A 26,907-nucleotide genomic window follows, 5' to 3' on the forward strand; every position below is an offset into this window, starting at 1 on the left:
GATGTCACAAACCCCAGAATGACAACCCGTGAGACAGGCTCTCCCCAACAGCAAAGCATCAACAAGAAACAGAGCAAAGGTCCGGCTCCTGGCCCTGGTGGCCCGTGGCAAACAGTTGTCATGGGGGTGGGAGAGCAGAGGACAGATGGAGAATGCCCAGGCATCTTTGATGAACATTCATCCTACTTTCTAAGCACGAAGGTCACTGGGGGTGAGGCGAGTACATTAGAAATGACAACAGAAACTTTCATGTACAAACCTTTTTTATTCTCAGAAAGGTTTGATTTCTTCTTGAAACTAGGACTTCGGAGGAGGAGGTAACGTGAGACCTCGGCCCTCAGTGTGCTTCGGGTCGCGGACACCAAGGACAGTATGAACAGAACCACTTGAGACCCACGGGAATACCTGTGGAGTTGCCTACGATGCGTCAGGCCCACAGACCACCCCCGGAAGCGCCAACAAAACTGCTCCACACCCCCAATCCCTTCCAGCTCTCAAGCTGGCAACTCAGAAGGACCTGTCACCCAATGAGTCACTTCTGTACCCGTGGGAGGAAGGCCCTTGCACATGGATCCATTAGACAGAGTGGAAGTCCAGGGCCTGACCTACTGGAGGCTGCAAGTGCTGAGGGCCAGCCCACAAAGTCCCCTGGGTTGGGAGTGGACAACAGGCAGTCAGGGCACCAGCAACCAGAGTGAAACTTGGATTGTGAGTGGGGGGTCTGCAGACCACTTGATAACTGAGTCCCCAATCTTGCCAGATCGTTGGCAGCGGCTTGTCCTACTTCGTGTGCTTGGCAGGAAGACATGAGAGACACTGAACTTCTGAAACGACCACTTCTTGGTTCCCGCTTGTGCACAGCCAAATCCACGTGAATGAACCGCTTGCGTTCAAAGACCATTCCAAATTCCGGCAATTCAGCACCACCCACTTCGGTCGGTGAGAATGGGGGGCACGCGCCAGGTGTACCCGAGGCCTCTATTGCTCCAGGCTGGCGGGGCACCACAAGGATTCCTCTCCGTCTGCTGGGACCTCTTCCCCAAGCTTCTGGGGAAACAGGGAATTGGACGTGACAAGAGAAGCAGCTCCGTGAGCCTCTGCTCAGATTCCCAACTCGGAACACCCAGCACCCCGATCGCTTCCTCACGGCAGGAAGGGCCAAAGAGAAGACAAAAGCTTTCCCTCTAAACTCAAAGAACACATACGTTTAAGACAAAACACAGTAATAAAGGGATCAGCCCACAGACAATGCACTGGAACCCCAATTTTCCCGAACGTGAGCCAGTCCCGTGGCGACTGAAGCCTGTAAGTCAGGGCAAGAATGCCAGAGGGGGCAGCGGCCGGCCACGCGCGTGCCTTGCAGACTCCTCAACAGTGGTCTCCGTTTTCTGAGGCCGAGTCGCTATTTCCAGTAAGTTAAAATGTTTCTATTAAGAAGAAAACAAAACAAAAATAAAAACCACTCCAGAGCAAGGGTCAAGGGAGGAAGACGGTAGAAAGTCAAGCCGCTGACCGCCGGCGGATCACAAAGAGTCCGCGATGGAGCTGGCCCAAGTAGATCCTCATCTTTGTACTGTCGCTCGTCTTCCTCACCCAGATCTGCACAGGGGGGAGGGGGGAGACAAGGGAACAAGGTGACGGGGGCAAGGACTACTGAGGACCACCACATTGCCAGCATGGGCCAGGGATAGGCAGAAAACGCCCAAGTGACCCATCTCAACCGGCAAGTTGGCCTGAAGCACCCCCAGCACCCATGGCCGTCCTGTACCCTGTGGTACAGGGGAAGCGGGTGAGGAGGCACCAGCTCTCTTGCTCACAGCAAATGGACACATGGTCATCTTGGACTTAAGTTTTGCCTTATTCCTAAGTACTCGCACTTGGATTTGGATTGTAATGTGATCAACATAGAAAATTCATACATTCATGGACATAAACCTTCAGCAAACATAGAACTATTTTCCTCATCCCAAGAGCCTTCCATACCACAGGGCCTCTCAAGGCTCCAGCTCCCTGACAAGGCACTTAATGGCACTGGCAAAAGCAGCTAGAGAATCACCATCAATCTGGGTCATGAAAGGGCTGAGCACTCCCAGTGCTTCTCAGGACACGACCTGAAAAACGAGCGGGGGCTTCCTCCAGCAGGAGAAGCATCTCACCAGCCCTAAGGCTCACACACCGCCGACGCCCTGAGGTGACTTCCCTCCAGGAGCTGTGTCTCACTCAGTGCCACTGCTTCCTTATCAGACCGCTCTGACACCGTTATGTCAAGAAATGACAAGCTCCAACATAGGGAGGGAAAAATCTAACTAGCTCTCTTATTTTCCTGAAAAATCCCGAGGCATCACAAAGGAAAACGATGGCCTGGCTTGGAGTGGGGCTCAGGTATCAGGTGGCCAAGCGCCCACATGGCACCGCAGAATCTCACCCCCTTGTGGCTGGAGGCCCCTGGTGAGAGTCTGACTCTGGCTTTCACTTGGCAAGAGGTAACTCGTGGCATTGGGCCCCAGGGAAGTGACATTCATGTTTTTGGATGGCTCACCCCACTTGCCGAGTGCATAATCATTACGCAGACCAGTCAGTTTTGGGGGCGGTTTTGAATTCAGGAAGCTGGGAGAACAGAGGTTGACTATACAATGGCACAGACAGGCTACAAAGGGGAGACACGTAACATCAATGACTTGGCCGACATTTGTGCTCTGATAAAAAGATCAAGCCAACACAGAGATTACACTTTCAAACTTCTTTTTAAATTAACAAGATAAGGTACACATTGCTGGCATTCTCCTAACGAAGGGCTGGCCAGGGGACTTGGAGGGCAGCCATGTCCTCCTCCTTCCAAGGTGGCTCTCTGGCTCACCTTAGAACAAACCGTTCCCATCTGGAGGTAGCTCGTGGCATGCCTAAGGATCCGTGCCTGGGCATTGGATATTCAGGGGGGCAACAGGACACGCAGTCAAAAGAGCCATCCGTCTATACCCCCGAAGGCCAATTCCAGCCCTTAGTTTTGGTCATTCACTCAACAAACACTCAAGAAGCACTTGCTGTGTCCAGTGACTAAGCTGGATGTTGAGTACAGACAGTAAACAAGGCTACCACAGAGCTGCAAAATACAGTGAGGACAAGAACTCTGAAGGATCACACCCTGGCAAAGGCCTTCACAGCATGGTCATGGATCCCAGAGGGCGCTCAATACAGCCTGACCAAGCCAAGAAGGCAGTGGTGATTGGCATGAGCAAGGCAAATCCTGAGTTAGGCATCTCCCCAGTGCCCCACTGAGTCCTCAAAGCCAATATATGAACGATCTAGAGCTGCAGCAAAGCAGCGGTGGAGTCATACATTCATGGTGAGCCTCTCCCTAGCTCCCTCCTCAGTGGATGGTCACTGGAAACAAAGCCAGACTTTTCCTGAGTTGACCTCAGTGGTTCCCCAGTCAGTCCCCGTACAGAGAGGCCATCACCATCACCAGAACGTACAACCCCCCCAGCCTGCAGTCAGACCGTGGAAGGGATGCTCAAGAGTGATTCTGACCATGTGCACGTGAGTGCCAGTTCTGCCTGACAACTGCAGAAAGGAAACTACAACCTCACTGTGCCCTCTCAGAGGCATTTTCAGGTTTACCCTCGCTCCTAACACTTCACAGAGCCACTTTTGGCTTCCCTCCCTGGTAGAGGAGGTAGCCCTACCTCATTGGTCCCGACAGAACTGATCACACAGCTGAGTTTCTGGTTGTCCTTTGATTCCAGGTAGATGGCTTGGCTCTTGTGGTACCTGCACCAAAACAAGACATCCAGTTAAAACCAAAACCAAGAGTGCACAACTCTTTGTAACCACTGGAGTGTATGGTATATGAATTACATGACAGGAAGAAGGTAAAGTAATTAGCACAAATAACTAAAAACGAAACCACTGCTGGAGAGCCAGGAAAACCACCCTGGAGTGGACCAGAGAGTGCTCCCTTCCGTCCCTGCATCTCCCTGTGCCTGCAGCACAGCACCACCTCTGACTTCCCAAAGCTCAGGGACGAGAAGAAGCCAGGGTCAAAGGTCAAACGGACAGTGGCAGCTACCACAGGGGTGGCAGCAGCGGCCAGCACTATCCTGGGCCAGCACTGGCTCAGTCTAGACAGCACCTTTGCTTCAGCTGAGGCTGCACAGATCTAGCAAGACAGCACTCATTCACACACCCAAACCCAGCTCCCAGCAAAGCTGAGCATCATCCTGGTTCTCTGGGAGGAGGAAAGGGAGGAATGGTGTTTTACTGATGCCATGAAATAGTCACTGCGAGGCACCACGGCTAAAGGAGGCCCTTCACTCCCACAATGAGCTTTGTCTAATCCAGGTTCTCAGGTTCTCAACTAAAAACTCTGGTTTCCAAGTCCATTTATTGCTGAAAAGACTCCTAAAAGAAATCAAATCATAAATGCAATTGGAATTGCAAGACTGCTTTAGGCAGACAGGAGTTTTAGAGCTGCTTGGCCACAGATGAGTTGGCAAACTGGGTCAGGGAACTATCGGTACACTCTCTGAGTAAGGTCACGCGGTCTGAAGCACAGGACACAGTTCACGGCCCGATCCTGACGCTCACATCTACGCCACTGTGTCAAGGTAAACAGTAGGGAACTCGGCAATGGTTACCGTGAAAACATACAGGAGAAGGACGTTCACAGCTATTCTGTGGGGGCTGTGAACTTTTAGACAAAAAACACAACCCAAGTGCAGTTAGTCTCAAGTCATTCTGATGGTACTCTCAAACGACACGGACAGAGCGGTCGGGAGTATGGCACAGCAGTATACTACTCAGTATACTACTGGTGTGGACACAGGCTCCGTGTCCCCCAAAGTGCAAAAACAGAGCACAACTATGTCCACTCTGTTTCTGTGCTTGCAATAAAGTTTATACACGTAACACATTGCATTTATATACACATATAGCATGGGGTACATGTATGTATTAAAACAGGCCAATGTATATCAAACGCGTATGGAAATGTCTTAAATATATCAGTTTAAAGTGGCGTTCCTTTTTGGGAATAGCTTTCTTTTTCTACATTGGGTTTTACTTAACAGCTTGGGAGGGGAGGCTGCACTACTGACCGGATGGTACACACAGCAGCTGTTGACTTGATGGGTGTTCCGCTGTGTATTCGGCAACAAAATACACAACACTGAACAAAACACACGGTGTACTGGGCAACACCGGAATGTGAGAAGGATGGGACTGAACACGCCAGCTGCACAAGGAGCTGCCACAGGCAGGAGCTGATTCTGGGAGACGAGTCAGTACGGACGTAACCTGGGGCGGCGTTTCCCTCTGATGTGCTTAGAACTGAGAGCTGTCATTGGGCTGGCTCAAAAGTGACCGTGAGGACTAAGCAGTGCAGTGTCCAGGCTGAATGTCCATCACTAATCCCGTTTGCTCCCAGAGGAGACCTGTTCAGCATGCTTCCCAAGCAACCCAACTTCACACTGGATTCCCAACCTGCAGCCTGGAGTCCAGTGGATTCTGACTCAGTGTCTCTACAGGACAGAGCTGACTGCCCCATGGGTTTCAGAGAGTAACCGACCTGTCAGGTAGCACTTGAGCATTTAACTACTGTGCATTAGGGCCCTACACTCCCCCCACCCCCATCCCAACCTAGTGTTCCTGGGGCCTCCAGGAAACTCCCATGCTCCCAGCAGTGGTCTTGGGGAAGCACTGTTTCTGGATATCTAAGATTTTAAATTATTTGAATTCTCTGAAGACATTTATGCAGGAGCTCACATGAAATCCAAAAGTATATGACAAATTTGGCATACATGTTGACTTAATTCTTAAAGACAAATAAAATAGAAGGGAGAAAATAATTACAAATATATTTCTATAGGAAACATGTTAAAAGCAACACCAGTAGAGCCGGATCAGTAAAGTGGCATATTATCGCTTTTCTGCCAATTAACCACTCTTTGCAGGCTACATTTCATTTCTGCAGAAAAGCCCTTTAAAACAGCCTCGGAGGACAAGCCCCGACCGCCAAATTGACTTTACTGCTTTATTACTAATGGAAATTCTGACCTACGAATCCCTGGAATTAAGCTCTTACAGTTCTGCCTCAACTATTAAGCCCAACAAACTAGAATTACCAGACTCTTTTCAAAGAAAGCCATTTCTTTAGACGATGGGTCAAAACGTGGGGCGGGAAAGGGGAGAATTATTTTAATTCTGTATCCTGCAGGGAATCCTTTGAATAAAAAAAATAAACAAACAAAAACCCATCAATCCCATGTTCTTGCTGTAGGAGCTGAAGGAGGACGCAGAGCAGTCAGGAAGACTCATTGCTGTCAATAGTTGTTTATAGCAGTGGCAGGGTCGCGGGCTCAAGTCACTTGAGAGGAAGTGAGCGACTTCATTTCTCATACCCACTAGCAGCTCTGGCTTTCAAGTGAAGAGAGAGAAGGGGAGGGGGAAGAAGTCCACCCCCACCGTCAGTTACAGTATCAGCGACTTTCGTGGTGTTTTCTGAGAGGGTCATTCAGACCAATCGAAGTCTAAGTAAGGCCTGCAAAGGGATGGGAGATGCTTAAGAGCCATAACAGACCAAGGCACAGGAAGATGCTGATCTTTCAGAGAGACATGGAGCTTGCTAAGTGCTCCTGCCAGGATGGGAAGCCCGGACCACGCTCATCTTGCTGAAGCCATTTTCATTTACAACTCAGTGAAATGTGTTTGGCTAGAAACAGCATGTCAGCCGGTGGGCAAGCCGGCTAGCAAAGGTAAAAAGCTAAAAGCCTCCACAGGGACACAGGTGGACAAGAGCCTTCCACCACCTGAGAGATGGAACCCTGGGGCGGCGGAAGTGTCAGCCAGGCCTTCCAGAAACATTTCCCAGTTACCACCAGCATTCAAATGTTGCCTGCAATCTGAATGTCATGACCACAGAAGAAAAACACACACAAGACACAGTGGAAAATGATGCTTTTAAACGACACCTGACCGCAGGACAGACAGGCTGGAGATTCAGAGACAAGGCAGAAGCCTCCCAGAGCACTAACTTTACAGCATGTCTGCTGTCCAGCTGAGCAGGGTGGTGAATATGCCTGCAAAGCACGTCGGTCTGAAGACACCAGGCCAGCTGCTGGCCTTAGGCGAGGGATGGGGCCCTAGTCCTGGGGCATCTTTTTTATTTTTTAAGAAAAAGAGGGTCTTCTCCTTACTGCATTTTCTTTCTTTAAAAAAAATCATTTTATTGGGGGCTTACAACTCATTACAAGCCATACATCAACTGTATCCAACATTGGTACATGTATTCCATCGTTCTTTTCCAGACATTTACTTTCCATGGAGCCCTTGGGATAAGCTCCTCTCCCTGTCCCCCTCCCTCCTACCCCTCTCGACTGCACTTTCAAGCTCAGGACTTGTCTCAAAGTCTAAGGAAGAAACCTGGAAGGACCAAGAGCCAAGCCACACCATTTCAAAATGAACATGATGTGAAAAATAGCACATGGCTTTAAGGACTCACAGATGCGTAACAACGTTATAATAAATCTCATCCTTTTCGAAGCTGGTTTGTATGTGTGGGCTTGATCTTTAAAGGTTATTTGGTTTTCATTATTAGAGGCATTTTTCATCCGAGTTTGTCCCTCGGTGCATTACGCTGTTAGGGCCTGACACCTAGTGGTGACATACAATTTGATAAGCAGCATTTGGCTAAGCTGACCTTTTTATAAAGAATGCCACAGAACAGCCAAATCAGAGAGGCGGAGTCAGTAAGGTGGGGCTCAGACAGAGCAAACCTTCACTAGGTAGTACGCAACCGACTCCCTCTGAGCTACTAAATGGAGCCTATCTTTTTTGATCAGTACTAGACGACTAAGCACACACTGGCCACCTTTAGAAGTACAAAGCAACGAAGCAGCACACTGCTGGCTGATTCTCCTCCCTAAGGAGCCTTCAAATGTCTATTGCCCAGAGTCTGCAACCTGTGGTCAGATAAGGGTACCGTGACTCAAGAGGATCGGGGTACAGTCGTTAGAAATGATTAAGTGCAGAGACCACCAGAACAACATTCTCAATGTCACCCAGTGACAAGGCAGGACACAAATGCACACCCTCTGTGCAAAGATGACAAGTCCAGGGACGTTCACACCCAAGTAGAACACCTTGGGCAGAGCAGACAGTGAGGGCCGGCTGAGTAACTTGGCCGGGCTTCTAAGGCTTTTCCCTAGTGGTTTGCATTTCCTCACCAGTGAAAGTATGTTGGTGGCCTGAGGCTCCAGTCTTCAATCAATAGTAGTTATGGCTTGAGATACAGTTGGCGTAAGGATGTATGGTCAAATAATAAAAAACACCTACAAACATTAGAACCTCACAAGGCAAATTAGCACATAGCCAGACCCAAAGACTCCTACAATGTAGAAATTCACTTACCCAAGCATGATTACCCTCCAAACTTATTTGACCATGAAATCTCTTGGTAACACACAAACCTAGGCACTGTGGCACTAAAAGCCAACTTGAGGGGCAAAAGGGAGGGGGGAACCTCAAGATTCAGTTTATGGGACACCATAAAAGATTGGTACCTAATCCACCCAAGGGGAGGGTATTGTTTATATCTCCACAGGTAAAGTGGGACCAGACTTCAACCCAGAGCCGCAAGGTGTGAATGCAATATCCCGGCATGGAGTAGGGAACCAGTGGAGAGGTCTGGGAGGCTGGCCCCAGCACCATAAATTAAGTGGATTCCTGCTCCTCCCCCCGAAAAGAATTTGTCCCAAAGGACAACATTGACTCTGCAGCTCTGGGAGATGGACATATCTGATCAGAGCACACGGGAGCAGATGAAGGGGCAGGAGGAGAGAGTGGAACACAGCCTGGCCTACCAGGCCGTGAGGATGATGTTCCTGAGTAGAGCAGCCAGTCCACAGAGAGAACAACATGGCTGGCCCCACTATGAGAAATGATGCCAATCAGTGACTAAGGGCGATACAGGGGACAGCACCGGAGACACAGTGTGGGAATTGCACCTGACCTGATCCCACCACAGCGAGGCAAATCACTGGGGGAGTGCAGCGGAACAGCAAGGGAATGGAGTGGCAAGGTCCCCAGGGAATGCTGAAAGTGGACTTTGGGGCCAGGGCGTGGTGCCCCAACAGACTGGACTGGAAAACACTCCTAAAGGCCAGCAAACGATCCCTGAACTAACTACAAGCTTTTCTCTTGAGGTGTTTTGTTTTGTTCTTTGTCGGAAGTTTGTTTTTGTTGTTTTATTGTCTGGTTGTATACTGTTGCTTTGTTTTCCTCTGTCTTGTTTTCATGCATGTTAGCGTCTCCACACGACTGTCTGAATAGGACAGGCTGGATGAACTATCTGGAGGAAAAACAACGGGACCCACAGTTCCGGGGGGACTTGGGGTGGGGGGGTAAGGGGGGTAAGGAAGTGGTGTTAACAAACACAGGGACAAGGGAACAACATGGGACCCAAAATGGTAAAGAGGGGGGAGTGGCAGGCATGGTGGGAAATGATCAAGGGTAAGGTTGCTTAGAGAAGAGGTATACTCTAGCCCAGGTGGCGACGAAGCATGGTAGTAGGGCAGGAGGAAAGTCAAGGGAGATGGAGGAAAGAGCTAGGAGTCAAAGGGCATTTAGGGAGGTCTAGACAAAGACATGTACATGCAAATATATATAGAGGATGGGGAAATAGATCTATGTGTCTATACTTATAGGTTAAGTATTAAGGTGGCGGAAGGACCTTGGGCCTCTACTCAAACACTCCCTCAATGCATGAATACTTTCTTTTATTAAATTGGAACTCTATGATGCTCACTCTCCCGACACAATTGCTGGAGCCAAAGTGGGTGAACAAGTAAATGTGGTGAAGAAAGCTGATGGTGCCTGACTATCAAAAGAGATAGTGACTGGGGTCTTAAAGGCTTGAAGATAAACAAGCGGCCATCTAGCTCAGAAGCAACAAAGTCCACATGGAAGAACACACCAGCCTGTGTGATCGAGTGGTCCCGAAGGGATCAGTTATCAGGTATCAAAGAACAAAAAATCATATCATTGACTGCACACCTCCACGATAGGATCGCTGAAGACAAATGGGTGCATAAGCAAATGTGGCGAAGAAAGCTGATGGTGCCCGGCTATCAAAAGAGATAGTGTCTGGAGTCTTAAAGGCTTGAAGGTGAACAAGCGGCCATCAAGCTCAGAAGCAAAAAAGTCCACAAGGAAGAAGCACAGTGGCCAGTGCGATCACGAGGTGCCAAAGGGACCAAGTATAAGGCATCATGCAAAAAAAAAAAAAAAAGATATGTGTGTATGTATAAATATGAATGTGTATATATATGTGTGTGTATAAATATGAGTGTGTATATGTGTGTGTGTATATAAGTGTGTATGTATATGTGTGTATGTATATATATGTGTGTATACACACACACACACACACACATATATATATATATATATACCATATTGAATGAAGGGGGAAGTGCAGAGTGGAGACCCAAGGCCCAAGTGTCGGCCAATGGAGATCCCCTCATAGAGGGGGTTAGGAGAGGAGATGGGTTAATTAGGGTGCGAGGTAGTACCGATGAAGACCACAGCTTTCCCCCAGATCCTGGATGCTTCCTCCCCACAACTACCATGATCGGAATTCTACCTTGCAGGGCAGAGGTTGTACACTGGTACATATGAGGGCTGGAGGCACAGGGAATCCAGGGTGGATACCTTCAGGACCAAGGGTGTGAGGGGCGATGCTGGGAGAGTGGAGGGTGAGTGGGTTGGAAAGGGGGAACTGATTACAAGGATCCACATGTGACCTCCTCCCTGGGAGAGGGATGGCAGAGAAGGGGGGGAAGGGAGACTCCGGATAGGACAAGATATGACAAAATAACGATGTATAAATTATCAAGGGCACATGAGGGAGGGGGTAGCGGGGAGGGAGGGGGAAAAAAAAGAGGACCTGATGCAAAGGGCTTAAGTGGAGAGCAAATGCTTTGAGAATGATTGGGGCAGGGAATGTATGGATGTGCTTTATACAATTGATGTATGTATATGTATGGATTGTGATAAGAGTTGCATGAGTCCCTAATAAAATGTAAAAAAAGAAAAGAGAAAAAAAAGAAAATGATTAGGACAAAGACTGTACAGATGTGCTTTATACAATTGATGTATGTCTATGTATGGACTGTGATAAGAGTTGTATGAGCCCCTAATAAATTGTTTTAAAAAAAAAAAAGATTGGCATCTCCAAATTCTGGAGTAATGTCAGTAGCCAGCCTAGAGGGGCCCAATTACCTGAACACCAGGCCACCTCCAGCTGAACACATTTTGGGAAAAACCATTTTCAGAGATCTAACAATGGTACCAATCACGCGACTCCTCAAACTTCTGTCAACAATATGCCACTTTAAGGACTGTTTTGAGTTCTGCACCGCCGTGCTCTGACAGCATCTTCCCAGCCCCCTTTCCAAATGGTGCGTTGGAGACGCTCAGGGAGCCCAGATTTACCCAGAACTTACCACCGCTTGTCGTAGTACAGTTTGCCGTCTTCTATCCGAGCTTCGTATCTCTGGGCTGGGGACTCGGCGGGCGTGGCAGGCATGTGCTCAGGTGAGGATGGGGAGGCTGGAAGGAAGCAGAGAGGAATTTCATGCGTGAGTCCGCCAGCTAAAGTGTTCGAATTGATGTGCTCATAAACCCACTGCCCCCCAGTTGAGTCTGCGTTTAACTCACAGAGACCCTCCGTTGAGTCTCCAGGAGCAAGGGCGGTGGTGATAGCGCGCTTCCAGAGTACTGGGGTGGCGAGAGAGAATCCGACACAGCCGGATCGCCCCTATCTACTGATTCTGTACACCACCATGTGAGGAGGCCAGGGCCCAGGTTAGCACTTGAGCAGAGCAGACACCCAGGAAGCTTGAAGGTATGCCACAAAAACCGTGCAGGCCTCCGAACTACCTGGTAGAGCAGATTCCCGGCATGTGGAGCATCAGTCTAAGGCTGATGTCATAACCACTGGGTTCAGTGGCTTAAACTCACAGCTGACAGGCGCAGACAGCCCCTCCACAGCAGCTCTGCAGGCACTCAGGATGCTTCTGTGGACCAGACTATGGGTACCATCAAGAGAAAGGAGACCCTTGCTCTAGTCCACAGGACTCCCTGAGTAGCAAGACATGCGAGTCATCAGGACCCAAGCTTGTTTGTTTTTGAAGTCAGTTGAGAACTGCTGTTGAGAGAGCTTGCGCTGGCTCGTGAGTGCTGCTGGGGAAGGATCCCCACGAACAGAAACAGCCCCTCCTGGGTAAGGCCAGACTCCAAGATGCCTCTGAAGCCCCTTACCGGGGCTGGGGAGGAAAAAGGGCTGGCACAGCTATGCCCGGCACTTAATGCTAGAAAATAAGGGATTCTGGGAAAGCCTCCTCAAGTTCATTCTCAGAGGCAAGAGCTTTAATATTAGGTCTGGTGCTCACCCAGAAGGAAACCGTCCCCAGTCCAGAAATCAAACCAAACGTCTCTTCTATAAGAAGCCCAAAGGAGAGGACAAGTAACTCACAGTGTCAGGGTAGGCAAGTGCCCTTAAGGAAGGGGACATTCACTTGTCCCAACAACTATGGCAAATGACAAAACATTCTCTTTTTTTGAAAAGTGCAATGATTCCTAGACAGCTATTTGCATGCTTTCCAATGTGACAGAGAGATGACACAAGTGCCAATGGCTCCAAGCACGTACCTGGTCTCTTGGGTGACTTAAGCTGTAGGAAGAACAACAACAGAAAAAGTCTTAGAAAAAAATAATTTCAGATGCAACTTAAGGTGTCAAGAGTTTTCACAATGATTTAACAAGTGACATGGAAACAACGGGAAGCAGAAGACACGTCATGCCAGAGCTCTCTGCTACACCGCAAGATTCCCGGTACCTTATTCAATGTCCTCAGATCCTCCATGATCTGCTCATCGGTTAACAGGTAGTTAAGCTGGGGTGCCGAGAGTTAAGGGAACGCGTCCACAAAACAGGGCTTTCAAACGCACAGATCCTGGTACAGGAGACCCCGTGTGTCAGACCTGAGGAGTGTGGCTCGGTTGAATGTTGTTTTCACAAGACATTTTGCTTCTTGGAGGTTCATGGCTCTCCTGCTAAATGTGCAGTAACCAGGTACCTTACCTGGGGAGAAGGGGATGAGCCTCACTGGGTAGTTACAGAAAGTGAGCAAACACAAACTAACTGTGAAATCACCCTTTCAGCCTGGATTGCAGGGACGGGAAATTAGACCCTTGTCTGCTGGTGACAAGTGACGTCCAACGGCAGACAAAGAACTGAAGCTTTCTGGACCAACAGTTATGCTCTCTAGGACAGAAACACGTCCCCGAGTATCCCAGTGTCCCCCTCACCCAATGCCACAGCTATGATTACAGGATTTATGTCCGACTCAAACCTCATTTACCTTACGGTTAGTGTTTCCCAAAGTAGGAGAGAGTGGCCCTCTGCTGGGGGCGCTGGAAGGGTCCTGGTGAGCCGTGAAGGCAGACACCTGTACTCTATCCTGGATTGTAGGCTACAGTACAAAAGGTTTCCATTGCCAGGGTGCTGGGAATTTTTTTCCAGAAAGGGGGCAGCAGAACAAGTTTTGGAACCTTAGATGCAGCAGTTTGAAAACCACTACTTCAGGGACACAGATAAACGGAAGTCCAGAAAGGTAGGCGACTGGCCCCCTTTCACAGGTACACCAACGAAGGTGCCTGATGTTTCCAGCTGCCTTTGACTTCTGAAGTGAACATGGTCTGTGTGCCAAAACCAGGTACCCTTTCTAAGTGATCCAAACTCACTGCCAGGGGGTCAATTCTGACTCACAGTGACCAGGTAGGACAGAGGAGAACTGTCCCTTTAGGTTTCACAGGAGTAGAAAGCCTCATTGTTCTCCAGTGGAACCTCTGGTGGTTTTGAACTGCGGACCTTGCAGTTAGCAAGGAAATGAGAAACAACTATGCCACCACCAGGGCTCCTCCAAGTGATTTTCTCCATAAATCCCTCCCACCAGGAGCTGCGGCAGAGGAGGACTCCAGCCACGAAAGGGGTGAGCATGTTGCACCGTGTGCCCAGGAAAGGCTCAGTGGGACCCATGACAAGCACAGGCTAGATAGCATGCGGCAGCCTCGGGGAAGGGGCTCAAGCTCAAGCGAGTGGATATCTGGAGCTGGCTTCCTCCGCTTGTCGGGGATGGGCACGGGGTCGTTGGGTCGCCTCCGCAACTTTCGGGTCATGATGGGCTTCACTTCCATGGAATCTGTGCAAGAATGGAATGGGTGGATCAATCCAAGTTGGGAAGAATCTCCAGTCACCCGAGGAGTATCTGTCCCATTGCCAACCCCTTCAGACGATTTCACTGGGAAAGCCAAGGAGACTGAAGAAGAGTCTTAGAAGATTCCACTGTGAAGGGAGACGTCGGACAGTGTAAGACATGGCAAAATAATAATAATTTATAAGTTATCAAGGATTCATGAGAGAGGGGGAAATGAGGAGCTGATACCAAGGGCTCAAGTAGAAAGCACATGTTTTGAGAATGATGATGGTAACAAATGTACTTGACACAGTGGATGGATGTATGGATTGTGATAAGAGTTGTACGAGCCCCCAATAAAATGATTACCAAAAAAAAATTCCACTAACCAACTGAGGTGCCTGCCCTTCAGAAGGCAGCCTTTTGTCTCACCTTATAGCTGCTGACAGTATCCTTTACCCCCAAATCTAGGGAGTCTCTTCTCCCCTCAAATGAAGGGGCCCCAGAGTCCTAGGCCTTTTGGAATTAGAAAAGTGCCTTAGAGCCACCTCGGTTGACAATCCCCCACTGTTCTGCGGGGTGAGGGGGGAGCACTGGCTCTGGTGGCAGCATTTTTATAGCAGGTCTTCACTTACCCGCTTCATTATCTCTCTTTGTTCCCTTTCCTTCATTGTCTAGTCCTTTCGTAACCACTTGAATATCCAGGAGATAATGAAGCCGCATAGTAAAGGCTTCTTTCATCCTTCTTGGCTTCTCTGCACCTGCCTCAGTCGCCCATACCCACGCCCCTCCGCAGGATGCCCTCCCACAAAAGCCCTACTGATCTGGGGCCCCACTGGGGTTCTCTTTGCTGGTCTGTTCCATACGTCCTGGGGATGTTTGGTGTCCAGCAGACCTCAGTCTGTGTGCCAGTGAACCACAGCCCACCATGTCCAGCTCCACCTACCCACCTGAATGACTCCGTATGTCCCAGATGGACCCATGATTCAATTCACCACCCAAGTCCACCTCCTGTCCTGGGCTTCAGGAGCATCAATCACATCAAGCCATCCTCCCAAGCACAGGCAAAATCCTCGTATGAGGTTTGTCTGCCTTCTCTGTGGCATCAAATTCTGATACGATCAGTCCTGCCTTCTAGCAATCCCATCCCCTCACCATCTTCTTGCTGAACCAACCCCCAATGGCCTTCAACAGTCTCGCTGACTCGACTCTCCCACCACGTCCAGTCCATCCTTCCGACCCTGAGGGTGAGCTGCTTCAAGTAGAAGCACTATCACCCCACTTATTAAATACTTGTACAATTCACCGTGCTCTACAGACTAAATGCCAGTCCTTGGGAGGGTACACAAGCCTCTCCCAACCCAGGCCAAGCCTCTCTTCTCCCTATGTACTCAGAACTAACTTTATATACTCAGAACTTTCTACTGCAGAAAAGCACAATGTCTTTCTAAGCCTCCAGGTCTTCACATAAGCTGTCTCCTCTGCCCAGCCCAACCCTACACAACAGCCGTTGGGAGTTCACTCAGCTCTCACCCTGTGGGGTAACTTCCACAGGTGAGATATCCACTTACTAAGTGTCAAGAACATCTGTACAACCCCCATCTGTGCCAATCCGCCACCAGACTCTGGAATTCTACCACAGCCTGGACCCCCCCCCCCCCCCCCAGCAATGGCCCAGGCACACCACCGCCAGAGTGACACGAAGTTCTCTGTAGAACCACTGGATGGGGTCACACCACCAGCAGAAGAGACAGGGTAGCATTAGGGAAGTCAACAGGAGTCCTTCCATTACAGCAGCTCACGGGAACTTGGGGTGCATGTGAAACAGGTGTACAAAGATAGCATAGATGGGCAAAAGTAAAAGGAGTACCTCAGGAGGAAAGGGGGACATGAGTCAAGGTCAAGTCACCGGTATCCACAGTCAGACATACCATTCAAAGAGCATTCTCTGTGAACTCAGTCACATGACACGGCCCAGCCTCCCCATCAGCAGGAGAAATGCAGGCCACTTCTTCTACTCTCCCCCTTACAGATACTGTGTGAGTTCCCCCCTTTCCTTGCTCCGACTTCCCTGTCTGCTCCCGCATGGGTATCACCTCCCATAGCCTACAACCAAGACAAGCAGTCTTGGCCACCTCACCACCACCTGACATCGGTGAAGGCATGCAGCCTGTGCTGTGTGTAGTTATCAGACACGTGTGCCTTGCGGGGGTAGACCTTTCGCATAAAGCTTGGCTTTGTGGTCACAGAGTACTGCATGTGGCCCTGGTATTTGGACATAAACCAATGGCGGGGAGGTGGAAATGATAACGCACTCGCCATCGGACAGGCCAGGTCTGGCTTCACCACTCACACCACGTCTGAGCAGATGGCTTCACCTCCAGGAGCCCTTGTTGCTTTCTGTGACACTGGGATAATGACACACAGGCAAAGGGAGCTGAGGGAACTCCGCGTGGTCACAGTTTTCTAGTCGCAGTGACTAGTCTGTGCCAGCCACTCTTCAAAGCACTGTTAGTGCCACCCCAACCTTCTCTTCTGCCCTGGGGAAGTGGAAAAACCCACCTCCTTGCCCTAACTCAGTGATCGGGCCGCATCCGTCCCTGCTCTGTGGGCCCACCAAGGTGACACCATTACCTGTGCATACATCTTGGTCTGATCACTCTAAGTGCTGAGGAAACAGGGCTTCTATTTTGGTATTACACATCTTCAGGGCTTTGGCCACAAACCCAGCATCTTGGAAAGGAGCCCACAGGCCATATGAAGGTCACGATAGCTCCCAAAGGGGCCTGTTGGTGGGTGATGCTCCCAGTGAGGTAAGATCTTCCGGCAGAAATTGAAGCAGCCATCGTGGGCAAACAGAAGACAAGGTGAAAAGAAGGCCACTTCCTTGTCAGGAGAAAACAGGGCCGAAGAAGGTGAAGTTCTCCTCATCAGGTTCCCGCTGGTGGCCTCTCTCTGACCCAAGGCCTTTGCTTCCACGTTGAGGATGCCTGCCCGGGTCACTCTCCCTAGACACTCACTCCTCCAACTACCGCGGGCAACAGTCCAGAGGCAACAGCTCCACAGGGGCAGGTCCCCAGACTTCACGAGAGACTCCCAGAGAAAAGCTCCTGAAAGCACTGGCCTAACATTCTTAGGTTCCTACCCCCAGGGCACCTTTTCACCGTAGCAGCCCAGTTCCCCCCCATTCTTCAAAGGGGGTGTGGAGGGGGTGACGAGCACCCCTCTTTCGTCCAGAGAGGGTTTGAGTGTTTCATGTTCATGCAGAGCAGGTCACAGACAGACCCGTCTCAAACACTTATCCTCATCTGCAAAGCTTTGCACAGTGGACCCGAAAAGGAAGCTCCTCAAAACACACCTCCCGGGCAGAGCCCCAGCGGCGGACAGTCACCTCTTTATCCTGCAGTGCGGCTGGTGGGGTGGGCTTGAGCTGTCACCTTCGGGTTGGCAGCCGACTGCTTGACTTCTGTACCGGGGCTCCTCGGCAGAGCTCAGAGCCCAAAGGTGAACGACGACGTCACCGCATCAGAGGGATGACACCAGCTCTGTCATCCATCCCCAGAGCAGCCCCATCCGCGGAAAGGCCCATTATCCTTCCAGCTCCAGTGCCTCCTTGCATAGTCTCACATTACCTTGGCAGTGCGCTCCACGCCAAGGGAGTCCAGTGGCTGGAGGAAGGACACCTGGAGCTGGCTTTACCCGCTTCTGTACCTATTTCACAGCATTACCCAGGATTTTCTTGACCTGCGTGTCAGGCTGGCCTCGAGTCACCAGACACCTGCAGTCCCAGTTCCGATTCTGGTTGTCAAACTGCCTGGCCACACAATGCCTCTCGCTCATTGGCAAGTGGACTGTCGGATCCCAGGTGAGGTGGCACGACCCTTTCCCTACAGATGGGGAGGGAGTGGCAATAACCTGATGATTGTTCCCGAATGACACCCGTGGACATCTAGAGGCTCTGGGCGAGCACGCTGGTCCTGGCATCAAAGGCAGCCAGAGGTGCTGCCAGAGAAAGCAGTGGGCAGGCTGGCACATGGGCAGGGGGCCGGGAAAGGACAAGGCCGTCAGGGCTGTCTGCCATTAAAGCAACATTTACCAAGAGCAAGGCCAGCCATCGGCAGACAGGGCCTCAGCAGCTCTTCTCACCAATACCCTCGCTGAGCCGCTCTCTCCCAGAGGCTGTCAGGCCTGGTTCCTTTTTCCAAGCCTTTCAGGGAGAACACTTCCAGAGGAGAGGTGTCCTTTTTTTCTCTTCCCTCCCCAAACGGCCCAGGCCCACGTTTCTGAGGTGAGCCCCTTCTTTTGCTGGTATATCACGGGAGGACAAGTGGGTGCACAGCACCGCTGCTCCTGGCTGGTGCTTACACTTTCCAAGTCCGCCCAGCCCCAGGATGGACAGAAATGCCCGGATTCCTACAGAAGTCTGCTGGCCACAGACAGGAGGAAGCCCAGGGCTCTGAGAGTGATAACAACAGCGCAGGCCATTATTAGGAGGGGCACTGCAGTTTGTTGAAGAATGGAATGGATAGGCTATGTCACTTCTGCAGCCCCTCATAGATCCCAGTGACCAACCCAGCTCATCCAATGCCGACTCCTGCTCCTTCTCCTGCTAGGGGAGAGATGGCAGTGGGGGTTCTGACTCTCTGAAGCAGCCTCCAACCTGTTGAGTACCCCACACCCCCAATGACAGGACTGGCTCTGAGTCTCACACAACTCGACTACCTCTGCAGGGAGGGATATAGCTCAGCTCAGTTACACCCAAGACAGAGGGTCCGAGTGCAGATGACACAAACCAAAAGCCTGTCTTCTCAGAGCCCAGCAACGGAAGAAAATGCCGTTCCTGACATTTAGGGAGACTTTTAAGGAGCAAAAAAACTCTTAACTTGCCCATCACCACAAACAGATTTGAACAACAAGAACATGAACGACGTGAATGGCAGCTGGCCCAGGAATTCCGTCAGGCATAATCCAGAACATGCTATTGGTATTGAGGTCTCCCAGTTAACGAACACGTGCGTGCTCTATCGAGGGCGGCAGCCTAGGTGCACACCCTTCCCGTAACAGTACTGAGGCTGGGGATCAATGGCCCCATTGTACAGAGGGGAACACCAGGCTCAGGGTGGTCAGTGGCTGGACTGAGGTCACACAGCCAGTACATGGTGGAGAGCCCACTCATCTTTCACTCTGCTCGGCCTCCACCAGCTCCACCCGCTTCCCACTCCCCGGGCCCTGGCTCCCGGGGTTCTCATACCTCCAGTTAGTTCCATAGTGAGCTTCTCATTTTCGATCATCTTCTTCTTCTCCTCCAGCTCGGCAATCAGGTTCTCTTTCAGCTCAACCTTCTTGTCTTCAAACTCTTTCACCGCAGCCTTCTTTTCTTTGATGTAGTTTCTTTCCACTTGCTCAGTCTGAATGAGAGAAGCGTAGGCTAGGGGTACCAGGAAGGCCCCGAGAACAGGCTCCAACATGAAGCCTGGCTCTCGCATTCAAGAGCGAAGTAAGAAAGAGAGCTGACTAGCCCTGGGAAGCAGAGCAAGACACCTGCAGCAAGTCACTGGCTGTCGGGAGCCCATTTCCAAGGGATGCAAAAGCTGGTTCCCAGCCTTTTGTCTGTCTGGAAGAATACATTTCACTCACTCACCCATCAGGCAATTGTTCACACGTACATCTTAGACTTTATGACTTTCATGCAAAGTTTCTCAAGGATGGTAAGAATCATACATTCATGGAGCTCTACCAGTCTTCAAAATTAAGCACAAGAGATTGGGTGAGATGGCATGAGCTGCCACTTTTGATTTATAACATGTCAAAATACTGGGGACTATGATGAACCAGCGAGGAGCCCTAGTGGTGCAATGGTTAAGCACTCAGCTGCAAACCAAAAGCTTGGTGGTTCAAACCCATCCAGCACGGCACAAGGAGGAGAGCTGGCAACCTGCTCTGTACAGAGGAAAGCTAAGTCCCTAACAGAAAACCCAGGGGGGCAATTCTACACCCGGGGGCTGCTACAAGTCAAAACTGGATGGACAGTAATGGGACAGCTCATTCACTGGGTGCTGTACCCCAAAGCACTCAAACGCTGAAATTAGACAAAGATGACAATGACATCAGCACCACTTGTCTGCATTCTAGCAAGTGAAGAACAAGCAGGCTCAGGGTGGGCGGTAGCGTGCACCAGGGGGGTCCTCTGAGCTGAGAGTGACTACATGTGTGGAACTGAGCTCAGTACTAAAACTGTTTCCAATCATGTGGCTCTGACAAACCACAGCTTTCTCACAAAGCGCCCCAACCCACAGCAGCCACTCAGGAAAGGCACAGCCTCCGGGCTTCCCACTCTTTTCTATATCCCTAGCACCAGGCCTGGCACAGGGCTGGCACTCAGAAGCCAGCTGAATAAAAGGGGGGAAAAAAATCACGTAAAAAACCTGTCGTTCTCACGGTTCCAGACACTTCTGACTGTAAAACCGAGTTACAGAGCTAATTCAGACACGAGGTTGCTTTGAAGGCCAGTAAAGCAGATGACTCAGTCATTGTCATTCCAACATATTCCAACCACCTTCCACATGAGACACAGCCCTGCATCCCACCTACTGGGGGACACAGAGGACGCCCAGACAAATGGAGGAGAATAAAAAGATGGTATGTGGGAACTGAGACCAGTGTCTGGGGGCACCTCTGCACTCTTCACCTGGTGCCACAGGGCAGCGCCACCACATCTGCAAAGGAGCCCAGGAGCTCCGTGTACTTACCTCCAGCTGGAGGAAGAGCTCTGAAAGAGAGAGAACGTGCAATTAGATGCGCTAGGCGGTGTCACCTTTCTAGACAGTGATGCTAGGATTCATTTAGAAGCAGTAATTGTTTTCTGAAAGCATGGTTACACAAGCAAATGTTTTCATCAGGAAAGTGTTGATCTAACATGAAGCGGAAGGCAGCAAGAAGAGATGGTGTCTGGTTACAATCAGGCCCAGAACAGGGCTGGCACTGGCACTTCTGCCCAAGGGTAAAGCAGACAGCAGGCACCAAGCAAGCACCATCCCCAAACCCACTGTGCACCTGGGACCAGGACCGCCAAAGGAGCTCCAAGGCTGTCACCTTCTGAAAGCAGTGTCACAGGGTGGGCTACACCCACTGAGCTTTTGGCTAATAGTCGAGTGCTTAACCACTGCGCCACCAGGGATACTTTAAACTCCCTTGGCGAGGCGATCTCTCTTTTACTGGGCCCATACCCTCCAACAGCCACCCCTACAAGGGCAGGGCGGGGTGCGGCGGGTCTGGGGGAAGTGATGCCATCACTCCGGAGGCCAAGTCCATCCCCAAGCTGTGGGGTAAAGGGCACTATGGTGAGTGAGGAAGGGCACCCCGTAGGAACCAGGAGCACAGAGCTTTAGGCACCTCCAGCGGCTGGACTCTCAGGCACCAAGCCTCTGCTCTAGGACTCCCTTGGCCAGTACTGTCTATTGGTCTCTCTGAACACCTCTCGCCATCACAGCCTGGATTCTGTCTCCCCCACTGTCATCCCTGGATCCTCTCACAGACGCCTTCCCACCTCCAGCCAGCAGTAAAACTATTAAGCACCTTCTGTGTACTTGAGGGGAAGGGTGGGGACTACTAGCACAGTGGGTTACACATTAGGCTAACTGGTCAGTAGTTCCAGCACACCGACAAGGCTGTCTGCTCCTTGATTTACAGCCTCCAAAATCCCAGGGGCAGCTCTGCTGTACTACAGGGTGGTTACGCATCAGAACCAACTTGATGGCAGTGGGCTGGGTTTGGTGTGCTACGCAGTTAGTGCTGAACCTTGACCAAGGAGCTCCCTGACCACTAGGTTATTACCCTGTTTACAAACCTAAGGAGCCTTGGAGACGCCATGGTTCAGTGCTCATCGGCTAAAGGCTGGTGGCTCTAGCCCTCCAGGAGGAAAGATGCAGCGGTCTGCTCCTGTGAGAAGTGCAGCCTTGAGCCCTGAGGAGCAGCTCTACCCTCCCCCGTAGGATCTGTGTGTTGGAATTAACTCAGTATCAATGGGTGTTTTCTACAAACTGGGACATACTGGGTCCCTGGCTCCCACAAAACCCCACTCCAGGACTGTTGTCCACAGTGTACCATGGTCCCCTCTGCAAACCCCACCAACACTATGGGCGTGAAAGGCACACACGGCACATTCACACGAAAGGTTGCACAGAGTATCATGGGGGTGGGGGACGTCCAGGTGCTCAACAGCCACTCAATGTGGAGATAAATGAGGAACAGGACAAATCTGCGCTTCATCTTGTAACCCTGGAAGTCCTGAGGTTCATACGCCTGGCCCCCTAGGACTGTGCATCACTAGGCACAGGATCAGCATGCTCCTACCCATGACAGCCTCAGATTCCCACCGGGCCAGCACGGGCCAGATTTGTGAAGTCTGGCAGAGAACTCAGAGCTGGCGGCGGCTGCTTGAGTGGTGGTAGCGCAAGTCGACGGGGCCCTGTACAGAAGGGGCTTGGTAAAGGGCAAGACAGGGCTGACGCAGCTTGTCTGCAACTTCCCCTGGCGGAGGAGGGCCCATGAGAGCAGTGACGACAGAGCTGGCACTCTGGGAGCAGAGTGAAGAAAAACCCGGCGTCCGCGCGGCCGTGCTGGATTAAGAGAAATTACCCGAGCTGTTCCCATTTACACCATCTTGTACCAATTCCAGGGGGTCTTATTATTCTCATTTAGAGACGGGCAAATTGAGAGGCTGAGTATCTTCCTTAAACCAAACCAAACCCACTGCCACCGAGTCCATTCCAACTCACAGCAACACTACTGGGCAGGGCAGAACCGTTCCTGCGGGTTTCCCAGGCAGCGAGCCTCACCTTTCTCCTGTGATTGGGTTGAATGATGGCGGCTGGTTTGAATTGCCTGCCTTGACCACCCCGCTATGCCACAGGCAGACCTGAAGTGGGATGACCAAGTCCTGCCATTATGCTGCTGCCTGTTGGGGGGACAAGGAAGGCCGAGGGGGACAAGAATGGCCCAGGAAGGGGCCTGACGAGCTTGGAGGGAGCACATCAGAGCAGGCAGCAAGAAGTGGGTGGGTGAAGAGCTAACAGTGATAGTGCCCCTTTCCTGGGCCCCCACCCTTCTCTCCACTTTGTGCTGGTACACACTGGACATCTACTCACTGAGAGGATGGGAGACGCCATCAGTAAGGAGCTGGAAAGTCACTGGGTCAGAGTGAGGACACAGCAATGGAATGGCACCCCAGGTCTCAGTGTGACTTCCAGTGAAACATGCAGTGGGCACTCAAAATGCTAGTTAACACACACGATTGCCGACCTGCAGTTATCCACGTAGACACAATTTCTTACAGCTGTTTCAACTTCCGTGATTTTTTTTTGCATGATTCCTATTTCATATTGTTCCTCAACTTTATATGTGCATCTGTCTTTCGTCAATACCAAGCCTCTTAAAGGTCAGGGCTGTGTGTGGACACTACCTTGCCATGAGTGGAAACAGCAGATGTTCAGCAAGCCTTTGTTCAATGGTGCTGTGTACAACAGACCCAAAGCAGGTGCTCGCCCTCCCCATGCTTATAAGACAATCGTAACTCCCAAGGAGACTGGCCCCCAGAGAGCACAGAACACCAGAGAGCGAAAACTTCAACTGGAGGTACCTTTGCTAACACCCTACCCGCCCCCACCCCCCAAGTCACACCTGTCTGTCTGTGAAGCCTGTCGTGCAGTTATGAAAGTGAAAGGGCAGGACTACTCTTGGGGCACCAGGTACATAACCTGACCACCAGGAGCCACCTCTATGCCCTTGATCAGAGGGCCCTTCACTGGCAAAAAGAGAAAGCCATCTCTATGTAACTGCAGCCTGTGCAGGTGGGGAGTGTCTCTCCTCTCGTCCACACGCCTTCCCACAACAGGCTGTTTGGGATGCTTCGTGGAGACCAGCTCTTAGACACACGCCACTGATGGGCACAGCACGAGGAGCAGTGGAGGATGTGCCCCCTGCTTACGACGTAGCCTCACCTGCATTTCGTATCCTCTCTTTGTACTGCTGGTCCAATTTTTTCATTCTCTTCTGATATTCCTGCAGTGTACCTGATTTTGAGCGTTGACAAAAGAAAAACATGGTGTTACTTTGACGATCAACCTGCTCTGTATTTTGATACCTGAAATTTTTTTCCCAGCACCAACAAGTGAGGGTTTCAAGGCCATGCCCGAGCAGACTTTAGCCATCAACCTGGAATGCAGAGCAGAAGCCACCTAGGGTCTACCTGAGGCCCCCAGCCCATCATATTATGACTCTCCACAAAAGACAGAGGTGAGGAGATGCAGACAGCCTGATTCTGGTAATTAGCAAGTGCCACCATACGAACAGTCATCTGAGATACAACTGTTGGTTTCTACTCACTGGGAACAGAAGTTAAAGCAGGAAGCCAAAGTCCAAGACAAGAAACTAACCGAATAAATAATCCTACACAAACCACAGTCTCATCTACCCTGAGACCAGAAGACCTAGATGCTGCCTGGCTACCATTACACATCGTTCTGCTCGGAGCCACAGAACACAGACCCAGAAAGCACAGCACAAAAATGCAGAGCAGAACTCTAACACTCTAAGAGTGTAAACTCACTGGACCAGTTCAGAGTAAAGGGCACCCTGAGACTGCCGCTTGTGATATTCCTTGAGCCCAGAGCCAAAACGCTTCCAAAATTACCACTTAGCCAGGTAACAGACTGACACACAAAATAAAAAATATTACCTGGGAGTACAGTATTCCATTTTAAAAATACTTAAAAAAAATAAGACCTAACTATATGAGACCAAAAGGCCAACAATTTCTCTAGAGCAACAGCCAGAAGGGAGCAGAGACCCAGAGTACGGGATGCAGCCACCAGCATGCATGGCGAGGGGAAATTGACAGGCTGTGAAAGTGTGACTCATATCACAGAAGATTGCCAAGTGGGACCCTCATGTGCTCTGGCAACTTCCACCACAAACAACTTTTTAAAAAGAAAAGGCTGCGGGACAGGTGGCACTAGCCCTAGGTATCCTGGTGTGGAGACCTAAAGGCACAAGCGCAGTGTCAAGAACAGGAGACTGCACCTGCTCTCTGCTACAGCCTCCTTTCCTTCCTGGTGAAAGTTCAGGCTTCAGTCAGGTCTAGGGCATTGCTGGCCAAGCGAGCTTTCTGCAAGGGTGTCAACCAGGAAGGAACTGACAGCTGAGAGCCTGCTTGGGACTTCTGTCCTCCACCACTCTGAGAAAATAAGTCACTGTTCTTTGGAAGCCCACCTCTGTGGAATTCCCATTACAGCCATGCTGCCGAGACAGGAGGGCATGCTAATGGCATTTCCCCTCACTCGCCCTCACCACACAGGTGCCTCATGGGCCCCTACAGTGGAATCTCTCTCCCTGGCCACGGCTTACTATCACTGAGAGAAAGAGCAAAATAACGACAGACAGCTGATCGCAACCCCTGGGAACGCTTTTCTCCAGTAGACACAGAGCCATGAAAAATGGGCTGGTGCCAGAGAGCAGGTGGTGCACCACAGGAAAGAACCTCATGCAAAGACCCAGGTTCTGGTGGTGCAGTGGTTAAGCGCGCAGCTGTCAACCAAAGGGACGGCAGTTCGTGCCTATCAGGAGCTCTTGGGGAGAAAGAAGCGGTGGTCAAGAGCTTCTATAGTCGTACAGCGCTGGCAACCCTCTGGGCAGTTCTACTCTGTCTGCCAGACTTGCTGTGAGTCAGAACCGCCTTGATAGCAGCAGGGTTTTTGGCTGATGGAGAAAGTTTCACTGACGAGAGGATTCCACAACACAAAGCCACAGCAGCTAGCCCCTAAGTACTCCTGAGGCACCCCACAGGGTAGCCTCGCCCAGAATCGCATCGACTCAAACCTTCTTCATGTCGCTGGTCAGAAAACAGAGTATGAAAGCAAGTGAGTGAGCAGCGGGCCCATGGTCATATACATTCTGGAACCGGGCCTCCAACTTGTCACACGACTCCAGACCCTCCACCCGAGTGCTGAGCCACTGCTGGCAGCTAACAATCTGCTCCGAACATGTGCAGCTAAATCAAGTCAGGTGCAGTCTGTAACTGGCTGCAGTCTGTAACATCTGGTTTAGGCAGAACCCCACACCTGACTTATTCCTTGGCCCCACTACCCTCCAAGAAACGTCTAGCTTCCGAGTGGTTTCCCAGTCCTGGCCTAGAAAATACCCTGAGTTTCACTTAATGGAACATAGCCTGCAAAGCACAGAAGCCTGGCCTGATTTCCCACCTCGGCCACAGAGACCGGTTCAGGGACCCCATGCCGTGTGCTGAGAAATGCAAGAGCACATCACATACCAACCTTCCTGCAGTTGCTGCAGCTGCCTCTTGAGGGATGCCAGCTTGTCCTGATACATCCTGCAGGAGAAAAGGAGCCACACTGAGGGATGGCGCACTCGACGCTCACCTCCACACTCCCCTCACTCCCACTCGTCATGGTCACCCTCTAGGGGAGACAGACTGCGAAGTGGGTGTGCGGATTTAAAACGCACTGGGCGCGAAAGGAGGAGAGCCTTTCAGTGCCACCGTGAGACGCTCGGCGGAGAATTCGATCCCCCAGCTGCTCCAAGGGAGAAGACTGTGTGATACTAGCAGGTGCCCTCCAGCCGGCGCCGACTCAGCACCCTCG

General features: G+C 50.9%; 1 protein-coding gene across 3 annotated transcripts in view; it reads right to left on the reverse strand.

Moving 5' to 3' along the window:
* Positions 1–245: 245 nt before the first annotated feature.
* SUDS3 (SIN3A corepressor complex component SDS3) overlaps positions 246–26,907 on the reverse strand; it is a 34,438-nt gene continuing 7,776 nt past the window's right edge. The window contains exons 3-13 of one of the 3 annotated variants that reach the window (XM_075533658.1): positions 26,581–26,636; positions 24,250–24,321; positions 21,001–21,020; positions 19,503–19,659; positions 14,162–14,257; positions 12,893–12,954; positions 12,706–12,727; positions 11,499–11,604; positions 3,684–3,768; positions 1,514–1,599; positions 246–1,427 (exon numbers count right to left, since the gene is read on the reverse strand). In XM_075533658.1, coding sequence (XP_075389773.1) covers positions 1,403–1,427; positions 1,514–1,599; positions 3,684–3,768; positions 11,499–11,604; positions 12,706–12,727; positions 12,893–12,954; positions 14,162–14,257; positions 19,503–19,659; positions 21,001–21,020; positions 24,250–24,321; positions 26,581–26,636 — 787 coding nt within the window. In that variant the 3' untranslated portion in view covers positions 246–1,402. Of the gene's footprint in view, positions 1,600–3,683; positions 3,769–11,498; positions 11,605–12,705; positions 12,728–12,892; positions 12,955–14,161; positions 14,258–19,502; positions 19,660–21,000; positions 21,021–24,249; positions 24,322–26,580; positions 26,637–26,907 lie in introns of all 3 variants that reach the window. The other 2 variants (XM_075533657.1, XM_075533659.1) reach the window with 2 other exon arrangements.

Source organism: Tenrec ecaudatus, chromosome 16 (genome assembly GCF_050624435.1).
Source record: "Tenrec ecaudatus isolate mTenEca1 chromosome 16, mTenEca1.hap1, whole genome shotgun sequence".
Taxonomy (NCBI): Eukaryota; Metazoa; Chordata; class Mammalia; order Afrosoricida; family Tenrecidae; genus Tenrec; species Tenrec ecaudatus.